We start from the raw sequence: 15,591 nt of genomic DNA on the forward strand, positions 1-15,591 counted from the left end.
GGTCATCTACCAATCGCTGTGCCCCACGAACCGAGTCACTGTTAAGTTGGACAATGGCGAATATCGGCCCAATCACTATGTGGAGGTCACCTGTGCCAATAACTATGCCCCATTGCCAGCCAGGATGCACAACTATGACTTCAACTATCGCAGCAATGAGCTGCCTCTGCTGCGTGCCCTTCTCAACGAACGGGTCGGTGAGAAGCGTGAGGTGCGTATTTCTTTCGCCAGTTCTCTTCGCAGTGAAATACTTTTTAAACAGGCTTGCCTTGGCTTTTTGTAACCAATCCAATTTACTTACCAAATTCTACTTCATAGATCTGTTCGGCAACTGGGTTCTCGTGCATTCAGCTTAATCGCACCATACACCTGATACGCTTGAACGAAGGCAGCGGCTGCTGGGAATCGGAGACGCGTACAGTGCCTTCGGGCTGTGAGTGTATGTGGCCGAAGCACAGCTATGGCGACATTGCCTCATATCATCAGGCACAGAAGCGTTTTAAGACGACATTGACCAATCTGCAGGGACACGGCGGTGCCATTGGCAACATCGATTATAAGCCAGGTGTGGGTTATCGCCAACTAGCGCTGCGCTCCCGTGCCCCCAAAGTTGCACATGGCATCGGAGGTGGTGTTAGAGTTGGAAGTGGAGCTGGAGGTACACGCAGTCGGCGTGCGGATGCTGACTATGATATCTATGAATTGAATTGAATTGAATTGCATTTGTTTAACGCGCAAATTCGGACCAAGTGCCAAGCACAATGGGTAGCACATCAAATTTGGATTATTTAGCAACTAAGTTGAAGGCGGTAATTTATTTTTCTTGCTGTGGTTTTAGCCGTAATACACTCTTTTTGTATGTTCAAATAATTGTAAAAATCAAAAATGTATAATTAAGACAAATTAAATACAATGGAGCAACCAACAGATGCGAGCACTTATTATATGTGTGTGTATATAGCCACGGATGCAGACGTATCGTGGTCATAAATCAATTGGCTTCAATGCTTCAAACCAATACGCAACACGTTAACAAATCTATATTTATTTATTTGCCAGATTTGACTTTACACATACAATCGAAACCAATTTACAACCATTTCAATTCATAATCCTAGAGATAATTTGGTTTTGCGTCGGTCGTTGACGCATTTATGTACATTATAAATCATTACTGATTCGTCTGCCGAACGTAAATCAGTTGAAAGCCAACGTTATTTGATTGTCGACAGCGGCTGCTCTGCCGCCTGCTGTAACACTCCGTCAGCAACTGCGGCAATTTGGTCCTGCAGCTCCTGGAGTGATTTGCTCGCATCGAGCAGATGCCAATAGCTCGACCGTTGTGCGTATAAGCGATCAAATTGCTCTCCAACCTTGCGCTGAAAGTCCAGTTTCTCATAGCTGTAGCAGAAAAATAAACAAGTCAGAGTATGCAAATTAACAAAATATGCAGATTACCTACCGCTCCTCTCCGTAGCTGCCGCGGGATGTGAGCTCATCGAGATTGGCTTTAAGATAGAAGACAGCATCGGGCTCGAGGAGACCACGGTCAGGTGCACAACACCAATCGAAATCCACTCCCTTTGCCGCTGAATACGCCGCTCCAGAGTAAGAATAACGATCACAAATCACCGTCGTGCCGGCCAGCAGATCTTTTTTAATACTGTCCACGCATTCCCAGCGATTAGCTGAGAAGAGCAGATGGATAACTTCATCCTTCAGATCCTGGGTGTTTGTCAAATATGCGTTTATCATCCCGCCAATTGTTGTAGTGCGATCCGGGAAATTAATTTGTTTGATGTCAACACCTTTACTCGTCAACACACTGGCTGGAAATGCATTAATTATCTTCAATGATCCAAAATGGATTTTACCAAAAGGCTTTTACTTCTTGCGAAGTCAGCTGTATTTATTAACAGTTTTACTCACACAAATGTCGGCTTTGTGTTGTTTTGCCGCTTCGATCACATCCTTCAAATACTATAAATGCGCCACGTTTCCCAACATGCATATTGTTGTGTCTATTTGTTCTATCAGCGCGAGATATCAAAAAAAACCGGGAAAACAATTTTACCATTGAAATTCCAGGGCCAATGAAATGTACCAATGATGTACCAATGAAATTCCAGGGCTGCAGAGGCGCTGAAATGCGCGAGTGCGTAACAAAAAGCTGATTGCTTTGCCCGCGAACGGTAATATGCGGCATTTGGCCAACATATCGTTCAATTCGTAATTAAAAATTAAAAATGATTTTAGATGCGAGCGAAATATCATTTATTATAAAATTGATATTCATCAATTTCGCGTTTTAATAAATATATGTGTGACGCATGAACTCGCAATGTTGCACTTCAAGCGGAAGCGGAACTAGAACGATAGTTCTCTAGCTCCACTCATTAGCCAAGAAACACAGTCACACGCACACACACACACACACACATGCATACGCATACAATCACACACACTCATAACACAGAAGCAGAAGCACACGTAAATTACATTTTGTTTTAAACAAATTAAAGCACGCATAAAAAACGCGTACGTCTATGCGGCATTTGTTAAATAAGTGACAATTTGATTGAGCAAACGCAACAATGTGTTAACAACAGAGTGCGTGCATTTGTGCAATTTTGGCAAAGGCTTGGTTTGCTTTTGGCCTGCCTTTTCGGCCCAAAACAAGTAATTCGCAAAAACAGTCGCACCGAATCTGCAATGCGCTGCACTTGCGAGTGAGTGAGAAGGCGCGACAGAGGTACTTGTGCAAACAGTGCTAATTAACAGCAAAACTTCCAACTAATACTCACCTGCCAGTCACATTCCGCTAACCACATTTAAACAACAAACAAAGAAATGGGATTTCGTAAACCATATTAATCAAAACACTAAACATTCATTCATACATGCAAAGACCGCGTGTTTCTCGCGTAGCGCCCTGCACAAGCACAAGTAGCAGCAGCAGCATAAACCAGGGACGGGCATGCAAAACAACGCTGCCGACGACAGTCGATAATTAATCGACTGTCTACGTTATCGCTCAAGGACCGCTCGCTGAAAAGTTTTGCAAGTGGGTGGATGTGGTCGTTGGTTGGTGTGAAAAAAAGTGCGTGCGAAATTTGTTTGTGCTGCAAACTAACGTCAGCTGCAATAATTGAATAACTCTCTCTCCCCTTCTTTCTCTCTCACTATCTCTCTCTTTCTGTCTCTCTTCCTCTATCTCTATCGGTTTAATGCCGCATCGTTTAACGTAAACAAATGGGCGACAGGACATTGTTGTAGCACATGCCGTATGGCCCCATAGACAGAGTGCTTTCAGTGCTTCCCCCAATTCCAAATTTAGTTATGTGTTCGTTAATAATACGCTCGAAGTGTTGAAGCTGACACATCCTGCGATCCTCCTGACAACAACTGTGTGTGTGCCTATCATTGTTTTTGATTTCCGCCCAGGCTCGCCCCTGGCCACGATTGTCGGCAATCAAGTTACTTAGAATCTAATTTCAATTTGTAGCTGTTCTCCATGCAGGATCTCAGTTAGTTTTGAGCATTTACGCCGCGGGTTCACCATGTCCAACAATAATCATCCGCACGGTCATTTGAGTCAAGCGGCACAGAATCCCTCATGGAATCCCCTGCAAGTAAGTATCTGCTGTTGTTCATCTGCCGCCGACGAGCATCAGAGACAAACACACGAAACTGAACCTCATCTCTGCAGATACCTTCGTATATACCGCGACAGCCGCAATTGGCGCACATGTCCAACGAACGGCCGCTGGTGCGATCCCCTCTCGCCTGGCATGCGTCCGCTCAGCCGCCGCCGCCGCCACCTCCAGATGCAATTTACAATTTTATGTCGGCCAATCATAAAAACGTAATTAGCGTAGTTTTCATTCGTCGTATCCCACAAAAAGAAAAATTAAAAAGCATGCCACCAAAATCCAACATCCACCCGTAGTTAACTCCTCGCTCCAATGTCTCTCTTTATTTCTCCCGTTTGTATTTTCAATTGTTGACATGCCTTGGTTGATGTTGGTAAATCGGATCTAATCTTTTGTATTATCTTGCAGCTGGATCATCATCATCAAATGAATCCGTTGCTGGCGCCGCCATATACTGGAACATTGCCCTTTGACTCCATGGATTTGTCGCTGCAGTCGAGTCGCAGTGCTGCGCCAGCGCTAAGTAAAACTGGCCAACAACAACAACAGCAGCAATCACAGCAGCAGCAGCAACAACAACAGTCGTCACATTTACATGCTCCGCATAATTACCCAACGATGTAAGCAACATTTACTATATGCTTAGCCTTAGCCTCAAAATCTGATAACAACATCTTTGCATTTGTAGATATTCAAAAATTAGAATAATTTATGTATATAAACTCTTTCGTTGGGTATTATAATTTTGTCACACTTAATAAATTACTATGCAAAATATTCTCAGTCAGTCAATCATTTTTATCGTATTTTTATATAATTATAAATTTTATAAATTCTAAAATTGTTGCAACAATACATGTACTTAACAATATTTGTGTGTAAAGCAAGTTTTGCAACTTGGAATATGTGCTCTTTACAAATGAACACTCCATATTAACTTTATATTTATGTTTTTTTTTTTAATTCGCATACAGTCACAATCTGACCACAAATACGCCCGCAGGAGCGCAGCAAGGACATTTGCCGGGCATGCCTGCGTCGGCATCGCCTGCAAGTGCTGCCAGTAAATATTTGAATGCGAATGGCGCTGCCGATTGCGAGTCGCTGTTGCCGCCGCCGCCGAGTACCCCGCCCAACAACAACAACCACAACAATAACAACAACAGCAGCAGTAGTGTCAACACCAACAGTAGCAGCAGCAACAACAATGTGCCGCCATCGCACTACATGCAGAACCGTGACGAGAACTTTAAGCTGACGCAGCTGAAGAGCATGCAAAAGAACACTGAACTGAGCAGCAAGGAGTGCAGCTATGCGGCTGGCGCGGCAGGCAAACTGGCCGCCCATAGCATGCAACAGCAGCAGCAGCAGCATGCCAAGAAGCGTAAGTGTTTGAACAGAATGTAATTGCGTTTATATTTCTTTGTTAGGATAACCCGTTCTTACTATCTTAATATATAACCGATTATTATTTATATGCTTAAAATCGAATTGTGCTAAATCCTTTGCTTTCCATTTATAGCCTCACCGCTGCGCAACTATCATCAGCAGCAGCAACAGCAGCAGCCATATAATATGACGCCGCCAAAATATAATGGACCACAGACGCCGCCAACGCCGCAGTCGCCGCTGGACTATAATCAGTTGCACTTGCATCATCAGCTGCATGCAAGTGTTGGCAGTTATGCACCACATCAGCCGCAGCAGCAGCAGCAACATCAGCAGCTCATGCAGCAGGAGCAACAACAACAGCAGCAACAGCATCAGCAACATTTGCATTATGCACCACCACCACCAACGCATCATAATCAGCATCTAGCACCACCACCGCCGCCACCGTCTCACATGACCAGCGCACAATTTCAGCAGCAGCAGCAACAGCAGCTGAGGCAGCACCAACCACCACCACCACCACAGCAACAGCAGCAGCGGCAGACATCGCCACAGCAAACACATACAGCACAAATGCATTCCCGCAATACGCAATTGACGAATCTCGATATGCTGTCGAAGCACAAGCCAGACGAGGAGCAGCCCCAGTCGACGCACGAGGAGCCACAGCCGATCATTACAGATCTATCCACATCTGCCGCATATCGTAGCACGAATGCTGAGGATAAACAGCTGGTCGAGGCGCCCGAATCGCCGTACATGACCACCTCGAACGAAGAGTCGCTAGAGTCCAACAGCAACAGCAGCAATAGTCGCAAGCGGCGCAAACGCAAAGCAAGTCAAGTGATGCGCCTGACGCCCAGCGATAATGTGAAAAGACAACGCACTCCAAGCCCGCTTAGCAACAGCTGCAGTCCCAAGCATTCGCCAAAGAATGGCGAGTTCCAGCCATTTGCAGCCAGGAAGGAGCAGCAGCAGCAGCCGCAGCCGCAGCAGCAACCACAACAGGAGCACGAGCACGAACTGCCACAGGAAAATGGACGCGCAGCAACCCCGACAATTTCTGCTGCTGCAACCGAGAATAGTAACAGTTCCACGCTGTACAACGACACAACGACGGACAATCCCAAGACAAAGAAGCAGCGACAGGCACTACTCCAACGCAATCTTACTGAACAGCAGCATCTGCAATGTCAACAGATTGCAGATGAACAGCTGCCCGCCGCCACAAATGCATCAAATGAACCGACGCTGCCACCGCCCAGTCCGCAGAGCAACAGCAGTAGCAGCAGCTCGAGCAGTTCAAGCGCTGCGACGCACAGCAGTCATGCGAGTGAGCCGCCATCCGGCAAAGTGGAACAGCAGGAGCAGCAGCAGCAACAGCAGGTGGACAATAATAAGGCTATAACAGATACGCCCGCCTCGCCGGCATTGGTAGAGCAGGGCGACATTGATGCCAGGCCGGCGGTCAGTGTGCACGATGATGAGGATGAAACAGCATCGCCAGCGGACAAACAGTCACCGTTGCCAGCAGCAACAGCACCAAAAATAACAGCACCTACAGCTGCTGCTACTGCAGCTGATGCTGTTGATGCTGCCACTGTAGATCCGTGTCACTTTAATGAGGTGGAAGATAAGCTGGAGAAAATGTTTGCCGGCATTGAAGATGAGCCCGCCGAGCAGGCAGCAGATACAGCTCGCGCCGAGCACGACTTGAGTGCTCATTTGTTACTGGACAATGAAAAAGCTGTGGAGCAGACTAAAGCAGCGGCGGCCAGCACACCACCCGCGCCCAGCACGCCACCAATGGCGCCAACGCCTGAGGTGCGGCCCATTGCCACCAAAGCGGCAATGAAGTCAACGCTGCCAAGTCCCATACACAGTCCCACGCCAACAGCAGCAGCAGAGACGCCCATTAAGTTGCAGCAATCACCAATTCCAACAGTAGCACCTGCATCTGCAATTGTAGCATCAACGGCAGCGAGTGCCAAAGTAGTGCCACGAACGCCGCCAACGCGTTGCCTGCCGCCGCGTCGACTCTCGATGGGCATGGATCCGTCGCTGTTACGTTTTACCATCGAGGACCAACAGAAAGCGAAGAAAACGCCACAACGCAAGAGGCAGCCGCCGCCACCGCCGACCGAAGTGGAGATTGTGCAGCTGGACAGCGATGATGACAAACCAAGCACATCGGCAGCTGCAGCAGCTGCACTTGCGGCGCGCAAACTTAGCGAAACAGCAGCGGCAGCAGCAGCAGTGGCAGCATCTGTTGCAGTCAAAACGCAGCCAAGTTCAAAGGCGAACACTAAGAAGCCGAAAAATAAAAAGAACGCGCCCAAGGGCAAAAAGCCAGCGGGGAAGAACGGCGCCAAACAAAATGGGAACAAAAAAGGTGGCGCTGGTGGCGCACGCAAGAATTTCAGCACGGACGAGGACAGCACACCGGCGCCCAATGGCGTCGCTGCCCCTCCAGATCTCAGGTTCAAATCACCATTCATACTGATCAAGCCCGATGGCACCATTAGCATTAAGAACACGCACAGCGCCGAGGATGTCAACGAGAAACAGACGAAGAAGAAGCAAACAAAGGCGCCGCACGAGCGCAAGAATCTGCGCGGAATGCATAGCTCGACACTGAGCAATCGCTACGATGCCGACACCACCGATTCGAGTTGGATTTGTGTGTTCTGCAAGTGTGGTCCACACAAGCTCGGACTGGGCGATCTCTTCGGACCCTATCTGGTGTCCATCGATTGCGAGGAGTATCGCACGGCCGTGCAGGTGCCGGCTGGCAGCAACGATATCGACGGTCTGTTTGTGAGCAAACGCAAGCGCGCCGACATGGTCAAGCTGCAGGAACGCAATCTGCCCGTGGTGCCAGCGACGCTGGCAAACATTATGCAGGCACCCAAAATCACCATGGTAAGTAGCCCTAACACAAAAGCATCTGTAAGTTCCACAAAAACTGACTTTTCGAGCCGAGACCATGATTTTGTCCATTCCATGCAAACTAATTAATAGCTTTCTCTGACTTGATTCAAAACTTTTCCAATCTTCGACAGCACAAGCGGAAGCGCAAGCAAACCCATGACAGCGTCTATTCCTGCAGCGATGATCCGAATGAATCGCAGTGCTCTTCACAGGATCCGCTGGATTGCAGTCACGAGACAAAGTTCGTGGAAACGTTTCGAGGAATGTCGAAGACCTCGGAGCATGGCTACGAGATTTGGATGCACGAGGATTGCGCTGTGTGGGCGAACGATATTCAGCTCATTGGTGCTCATGTGAATGGCCTGGATGCAGCGGTATGGGATAGCACGCGGTATCAGTGCGTACACTGTGCCCAGTCGGGAGCCAATGTATGTTGCTTTCAGCGCGCCTGCAAGGCGGCCGCACATGTGCCATGCGCGCGGGTCGCCAGCTGGAGCCTAAGCGAACAGGATCGTAAGGTCTACTGTCAGCTGCATGCGCCACAGAAGGCAAAGGAGGAAACAGCTCCAATAGCAGGTGCAGTAGCAACAGCAACGACCACGATGTCGGCCATTTCTGTCGAGCAAACGGCTGTGCCACCGCCCGTATTCAACATCAATTCGCTTCCCTGAGTACGCGTGCGTGTGCAGAAATATCGTATGGCCGTCACGCGTTGAGCGCACGTTCGGATACACAAATCCAGGTCCGAACAGCATCCTAACCCACTGTTGGATCCAGCTGGCTGCTCTGTATATAATCAATAAATGGCTAAAACGAGACTTTTACCTAGCTGGACTACAAGGCGGTCGCTGGTGCTGCTGTTCATGTTGCTTTTAATGCCGATTTCTGATCCATTGTAATCATTTTAAAACTTTTGTAAAAATCGAACTGCTGTACATTTTATGTAGGCTCTGTTACAACTGGGCGACTTTGATATATATATATATATATATATATATATATATATATATATATATATATTATGATTGTTTATATATTATACGTAATTTAAATTATTTCGATTATATTTAGTACTTAGCATATGTTTGTACCTTTTTAGTTGTAATTATTTTTATATGCGAATACTTTACATTTCCTATATTACTTCGCACTTACATCGGGAAGGATCTTGCTATTCCTCCACATCACAAATTGTTTTATCTTCATTCGATATATTTAATTTATGCATATGCCAATTGATAATTTAGTTCAATTTTGTATGTATAAACAAATACTCCATGCCATACCGTTTAATTATATTTATAATGATAATAATTATAATAATGATATTGATAATGATAATGATGATGATAAATGCATTGTGCACAGCATTAATTAACGTAAGCCTGTAACCGTAAATAGAAAATGTTTGACACCAATTAAAGCAACAAAACAAACCATAATAAAAACCACATTCGAAAACTATTCAAAATGGATTATATTGTTAAACAATATAAATAATAAAAATAATAAATACGATAGCGACATGTACAAGTAAAACATTGTATTGTATTTGTATTCATTATAATAAGAAAGAATTCTAAACACTTAAACAATAAAACTTAATCTCACAATGAAGAAATGCAAAAACAACAACAAACAAAACACACCAAAGATTCGTTTTCAACAAATTTGTCGTTTTATTTGTCAATAAATATTTGCAAAAGAATCGAATATAATAATAATATACAATTGAATTAACTTAATCTAAGCACTTAGCAACATAAATAATAACTTAATAGCTTTGTAGTAGTAGTAATCTCAAAGATCCTGATGTTGCTCTCAATAGCGTTGCTGGCGTATTCGTCTCAGATGCGTTATATCATTGGGCAGACGACCAACGCTGCTTTGCGGCACCTCGTAGGATGTGCGGCCCGCATAGAAGGCAACCTCCTGGCCCTGATCCTTCTTACTGCTGGTCAATTTCAGCTGGTTGCTGTTGACATCGCTGCGCTTTTGCGCCACCTGCAATGTGGGCGCTGGTATCAAACCATTAGGTAGTGCCGGCAATGGCACATTTAAATGATCCACCTGCTGGCCACGCCCAGCTGTAACATGTGTCGTTGCTGCTAATGATGCTCCAGCCAGTGGTGGAAAAAGCGGCAAATGTTGCTGTTGCTGCTGATAGGGCACAAAAATGTTGGCCGTTAGATAGGGCTGTTGAATGGATTGTATGGAAGGACGTTGCAACTCTTGCTGTGCTTGGAAGTGATTTTGCTGCTGATAAGGTTGTTGCTGGAATTGTGTTTGGTAATTGATTTGCTGTGGATGCGATTGTTGCTGATGGTGCTGCTGGATATGTGGTTGTTGCTGATGGTGTTGCTGATGGTGTTGCTGATGGTTTTGCTGTTGGTGCTGCTGATGGTGTTGCTGATGGCGTGGCTGATCTTGATGCTGCAGCTGCTGTGTATGGAAGTGTTGCTGCTCTTGTGGTTGCTGTTGGTAACGCTGGGTTATGTAGCTCAGCTGCTGCTGTTGCTGTTTATTTGGCTGATGATGCTGTTGCTGCTGCTGTTGATGATGTTGCTGATGTTGCTGCTGCTGTTGATGATGTTGCTGATGTTGCGAATGTTGCTGTTGTTGCAATATCTGATGCTGTTGCTTCTGAGGCACAGGTTGTGCCTGTTGTTCCTGATGCTGTTGGACTATCTGATGTGGATGTTGTTGAACGGACTGTTCCTGCCGCTGTTGCTGCAATGTCACTGGACTTGCAACATTCTCTTTTTCTGTGGTTGCCTGTCCAAATTTATTATTGAGAAAATCGTCAAGCGCCACATAGGAGTTGGCTTGAGTGCTCTTCGTTTGTGGCTTATTGATCAAAGATGAGATGATGCTGCTGGCTGAATTTGGCGCAATACGTTGTCCCTCTGCACGAGCAATTACAATGCCTGGTATATTGGAAAGCTCTATAGAGGGCAACTGTTGCTGTTGAGGGCGTTGTGGTTGCTGCTGCTGTTGCTGAGGACGTTGTGGTATGCTCAGACTGGCAAGAGCTGCAAAATGAGATATATTTTTCTTACTAGCTGGAATTAACAAAATTTGGCTGGAACTATGATAAAATTTAGCAGTTTCCTATTTTTGTCGTTTATATATAAATGTTAAATAAATAATGTTATTACCTGGTGCTGCTGTTACTGCTGGCTTAGGATAGTGATAGCTGTTGCTTGTTGTTGGCTTCGTGGAGCGTTGTGGTTGCTGGGAATTTCTGCTGTAGCCATTAGCATTTGTTGTTCTGTGGGCGTGGCTGCTCTTAAAGTTCTGTAAAATGGAGTCATCAACAATAGCACGCGTTAACTTATCAAATGGCAGGAAAGCAGAGGAAGGATTTAGACTTGAAGTGGTTTGTGACAGCTGTATTTGCTGTTGTTGCTGTTGTGGTGAGGCGCTTGCAGTATGTGTTTCAGCGGTTGTGGGTGCATTATTGTGGTTGTGTGTTTGAATGTGTATATTAAGTGGGTTAAGTGGCGGAGTATAACTATAGCCGCTGGCTAAAGCAGAGATTTGCTGTGATAGTGTAGACAATGCAGCGGCGGCAGTGGTGCGTTGTGTTGTTGTGGTGCTACGTGGCGTGGTTGTGGCTCGTGTTCGCTGCTGCTGTGGTTGAGTTCGGTAATTGGAATGACGACTGCGGCTACGTTGAACGGATGTCGTAATAGTGGGTCTGCTGGTGGTTGGTCTGGCTGTGTTTCTGCTGCTGCTACTGCTTGTGGAGCGTGTGGCTGGAGTGTAGACACGATTGCCTCGCTGCACTTGAAAGCGCTGCAAATTGCTCTGAACACTGTCCCAGCTTGGCTGCGACTGAGCCGTTTCCTTATCAATATCGCGCACGGAAATCTTCTTATTGGGACCCTGATCGCCGCTAGAGCCTACAAAGGACAAGGGCGAGCCCGTAGGGGTTGTTGTTGTGGTCGGGATAGGTGTGGTTGCTGATGTTGTTGCTTTTGTTGTTGGCTTAGTAGCAAGTGATAGACGCGATAGACGCAATCGACTTGCAGCCAGTCGTTCTAAGTAGCTGCGCGTAGCAGCTGTTGAGCGTTGTGTGGTGCTTTTACTTGTGGTGGGCGTTGTGCTGCGTGGAGTATTCACTTGTCGCCGTAATGCACCACCCGGGCCAACAACTCGCTTTTGTGCAAATCGTCGATAGCTGCGAATGCGCTCCTGAGTGCTGCTAATCTCCGTCACGGTTTCTGTGGAGGTGAGCATGGCTGGTGTGGTTATTGGTGTAGCTGTGGTGCTGCTAGTGGTGCTTTCTGGCTTCTGCTGCGTTTGTTGATTGATACGCAATGCTGACTCCTCGTCGTGTGAGGTCTGTTTGACGCCCGCAAGCAGCAGTTTCTCCGCCTGCACATCCACATCCGTCTTATCAGCCTCGGCGGCACTTTGTGGCTCATTCTGCAGCTGCTGTAGATTCTCGCCCAACGTTATGCTGGCGGTCAGTGCAGCTGCTTGGCCTATGGATTCTATAAGTGGGAGCTCACTGATGTAGCTAGGAGCAACTGGAGCTTCCTCAGTTGTGGTGTCAATTGTGGAACTAGTGGTGTCTTCTTCAAACTCTGGCGGCAGGTCAGGTGCTATTAGCAAACCTTCGATCTCGTCAGTTGTGGGGATTTCAGTGGTTGTGGTGGTACTTGTGGTTTTATCATTATTGTTGAAATTATGCTTGTGTTCTTTGTGAGCATCAATGGGTATCTCATTGGGCTTTAGTGGTAATTGTTGTTGATGGTTTTGTGTGGTTTAGGATATGTGCGTGATAGACGAAATTGTAGGCGATAGTTGGATAGGATAGCGAAAGTGTTATAAATAGAGAGAGAAAGAGAAATAAATGGAGATAGGAATTAAGGAGTAAAAGAGAGAAGACTCATCTTCGGTGTGCCGAAGATTTAATACCGTTGAAGTAATAGTATTTTGTTCAGTATCGCACTAAAAACCAGAATAACTTCAAAATTTACAAATAAATGTCCAAAATACTCTCTTCGAGGGTATGTAAAAGATAGCATAGATAGATTGTTATAATCTTTAGATACAACAGAAGTAGAGTTATTTGGGGGGCTTTTCATTTGACCTACCGTAAATCTGACTGTGCCCGGTGTTTGCTTGGGTTTATTGTATAAATAGGATGAGCTCCCGTCCTTATCATCATCAGTTTTCGCTTGCATGGAAAAACCTCGACTTAGAAATCGAAATGGCTGCTTCACCTTGTGCGGAGTCATTAATTGATAGCCGGAGATACTGGGATCCAAATCGGTGACTACATCCTCCAGCAGATTGTTAATGTTGGACACCAAATCCAGCTGTGTGGCTTCATCGTTGGTGTTGCGTATCTGCTTGATGTAGTCGGGGGCCATTTGCTCATTGGATGCAGCTGAGGTGTCGCTAGGCAGCTCCAAGCCGGTATTGACACGCTCCGCAAAGTTCTTCTGCTTCATGTAGTGATACTCACGTGGATATTCGGCAATGATGTGCGCATTTGTGTGATCGAACTGAATGCCCGGATCGGACGAAAGCTCACCCAGACTATTCACATAGATGTCGTCGCCATCTGCAGGTGTTGCTTCTTCAGTTGCTGCTGGTGCCGGCAGAGCTTCGCTCTTGATGTCCTCACCACGCAGTATATGATCTTCGGCGCTGACGTCAGTGGACTGGGTCAAGACGCCACTAGCACTGCTCAGATCCTTGCTGAGCGTATGATGGGTAATGTGCTGATCCTGCTCCTGCAGCGCCTTCGTTACGGTCTGGGTGGGATACTCCATCATTTGACGTACCCGCTCCATCATTTGCTGCGTGCTTCCAACGCTATTGTCACGATTCATGTCATAGTAGCGCTCCGATTGATCGCAGTCCACATTGCGATACCAATCGCACACAAAATTCTGCTGGCTAAAAATGGTGCCATTGGGACACAGAAACCCAAAACCCTGGGCACTGCGTGCCGTGTGAGCGCAAATGCGAAACGCTTGACAGCGACTTTCCACATCCGCATAGTAACCTGAAAGGAGAAAATAATTATGTACATAAATAAAATTAAGAAATACAAATTTGAATATGTATTATATATGAATGTCATTCACAATAGTTGATGTAACACTTTTGAAACTCGGTGTGAAACATATAATGCAAGACAGGAGACTTAAATTTACAAATATCACACAGATAAAAGGCAATCTATAATATACATTATAGAACAGCTCAACCGAATTGGAAGAAAAACTGTACAGTTGAATTGCTCAGCCTTTCCCCTTCTTCTATTACTTATTCTTAGCTTTTAACACGTTCGCTGCAGTTTATTTTGTTTAAGTTTAAGCACCACAAAATCACTTGTATCAATTTGCATTTATAATGATTTAAAAATCATTATTGAATCGTACTAACTGAAAAGTATTGCTTGCAAGAATTCCATATTCGCCAACCTTGTGGAAGGCTCAAAGTCGCCTTAGAAATCGCTGAAGGTCTCACAAGATTCGCAATATCATGAACAAAACATGTGCTTTTAAGATACTGATTGATACTATTGCTGGTGAATTTAATTATAAGAGAGCGATACATAGATCAATCAAACTTCAGAGAAGATTAGCATTTTAAGGTTTATCTTAATAGTAATTCATCACTAAAATAATTTGAAAGTGTGAGTGAAGCGAACTTAATTCCAGTTGAATAATTTGTTTTGGCTCGAAAAAAAAGAAACACAAATTGTTAAGTGGTCTATTTTATTTATGTTTTAGATTAACAACCACACACGAAGGTAGCTCAATAGTTTCCTTGGAATTTTTTTGCTTAGTTATGAAAACTAAGCACAATTCACAAATTTAACATAGAAAAGTACAAATTTGAATTCAAATTACAACCAAAAACTAATATAAATTAGCTAATAGCTTCACAGCATAAAATGTTACATAATTTAACTGATAATTTAATTGATAACTTTGTCTCTTACCTTCATGACGGCCCTTGCAGACGAAGCTCGTCTTGGGCACCTCGCTCAGTATGGGATAGTCCACGCCGGGCTCTCCTGGTATGGTGTGACGCAAATCAAACTGTTGATCGGTGTAATCACTCGCTTTGTCCGCATCCTCAAAGTTACCTTGTGCTTTCGTGCCGCCAATCAACAGCAGCAGCAGCAGTGGCAGCAACAGTGGCAGTGGCAGCAATCGTAATCGTAACCGGGGCATGCTATAATCAATAGTTAAACAATATGTAAATGGCACACTTACAAAACATTATGCATTAGACTGATTGATAAATTATGAATCAATAAACATTCATTGATTAAAACGAACATGCTGTTGAAAACATTTGAATATAAAACGACGTAAGAGCCAAGCGAGCCACTTAATTAGCATAAACACAAACACATTGAGGTGTGCCGCAGCTCTAACGCACACACGTAACCATATTAAGCGGTGTGTTAGACGTGTTCCAATGCTAATTTATTAAATCAAAACAAATGCCATATAACATTTGTGTATGAACTTATTAACGGCACTGTCGGCGATTTGAACGGCAACTGCGTGGGTTCAGCAAACATTCAAATTCGATTCGCCAGTTAGCCATATATTTGTGATGCATGGCGTACAAATGC

General features: G+C 45.2%; 4 protein-coding genes across 4 annotated transcripts in view; 2 read left to right on the forward strand and 2 right to left on the reverse strand.

Annotated features, from left to right (window-relative positions):
• The window catches only part of LOC6561225 (GATA zinc finger domain-containing protein 7), a 31,395-nt gene extending 30,470 nt beyond the window's left edge, over positions 1–925 (forward strand). The window contains exons 4-5 of the mRNA XM_032734341.1: positions 2–211; positions 319–925. Coding sequence (XP_032590232.1) covers positions 2–211; positions 319–711 — 603 coding nt within the window. The 3' untranslated portion in view covers positions 712–925. The remainder of the gene's footprint in view (position 1; positions 212–318) is intronic.
• Positions 926–1,029: 104 nt separating this feature from the next.
• On the reverse strand, positions 1,030–2,091 carry LOC6561226 (thymidylate kinase). The gene is made up of 3 exons (XM_001986545.2): positions 1,930–2,091; positions 1,463–1,829; positions 1,030–1,401 (listed from the first exon to the last, which is right to left on the reverse strand). The coding sequence occupies exons 1-3, from the start codon at positions 2,075–2,077 to the stop codon at positions 1,215–1,217; spliced, it is 702 nt and encodes a 233-aa protein (XP_001986581.2). The 5' UTR covers positions 2,078–2,091; the 3' UTR covers positions 1,030–1,214.
• Positions 2,092–2,483: 392 nt separating this feature from the next.
• LOC6561032 (uncharacterized protein CG5098) lies at positions 2,484–8,942 on the forward strand. The gene is made up of 6 exons (XM_001986546.3): positions 2,484–3,632; positions 3,710–3,865; positions 4,062–4,273; positions 4,628–5,037; positions 5,176–7,967; positions 8,108–8,942. The coding sequence occupies exons 1-6, from the start codon at positions 3,561–3,563 to the stop codon at positions 8,645–8,647; spliced, it is 4,182 nt and encodes a 1,393-aa protein (XP_001986582.1). The 5' UTR covers positions 2,484–3,560; the 3' UTR covers positions 8,648–8,942.
• Positions 8,943–9,774: 832 nt separating this feature from the next.
• On the reverse strand, positions 9,775–15,230 carry LOC6561174 (RNA polymerase II degradation factor 1). Its single transcript, XM_032735663.2, has 6 exons — positions 15,224–15,230; positions 14,947–15,099; positions 13,082–14,001; positions 11,135–12,713; positions 10,478–11,008; positions 9,775–10,216 (listed from the first exon to the last, which is right to left on the reverse strand). The coding sequence occupies exons 1-6, from the start codon at positions 15,228–15,230 to the stop codon at positions 9,798–9,800; spliced, it is 3,609 nt and encodes a 1,202-aa protein (XP_032591554.1). The 3' UTR covers positions 9,775–9,797.
• Between the last annotated feature and the right edge of the window lie 361 nt (positions 15,231–15,591).

Source organism: Drosophila grimshawi, unplaced genomic scaffold (assembly GCF_018153295.1).
Source record: "Drosophila grimshawi isolate 15287-2541.00 unplaced genomic scaffold, ASM1815329v1 contig_1367, whole genome shotgun sequence".
Taxonomy (NCBI): Eukaryota; Metazoa; Arthropoda; class Insecta; order Diptera; family Drosophilidae; genus Drosophila; species Drosophila grimshawi.

Coding starts and splice junctions, on each gene's coding strand:
- LOC6561226 (XM_001986545.2), bottom strand. CDS start 2,077: ATGGTAAAATTGTTTTCCCGGTTTTTTTTGATATCTCGCGCTGATAGA. Junction 1,830..1,929: donor AACACAAAGCCGACATTTGT/GTGAGTAAAACT, acceptor ATGCATTTCCAG/CCAGTGTGTTGACGAGTAAA. Junction 1,402..1,462: donor GGCAGCTACGGAGAGGAGCG/GTAGGTAATCTG, acceptor TTTCTGCTACAG/CTATGAGAAACTGGACTTTC.
- LOC6561032 (XM_001986546.3), top strand. CDS start 3,561: ATGTCCAACAATAATCATCCGCACGGTCATTTGAGTCAAGCGGCACAG. Junction 3,633..3,709: donor CCTCATGGAATCCCCTGCAA/GTAAGTATCTGC, acceptor TCATCTCTGCAG/ATACCTTCGTATATACCGCG. Junction 4,274..4,627: donor CCGCATAATTACCCAACGAT/GTAAGCAACATT, acceptor ATTCGCATACAG/TCACAATCTGACCACAAATA.
- LOC6561174 (XM_032735663.2), bottom strand. Junction 14,002..14,946: donor CTGCAAGGGCCGTCATGAAG/GTAAGAGACAAA, acceptor TTCTCCTTTCAG/GTTACTATGCGGATGTGGAA. Junction 12,714..13,081: donor CGGGCACAGTCAGATTTACG/GTAGGTCAAATG, acceptor TTACCACTAAAG/CCCAATGAGATACCCATTGA.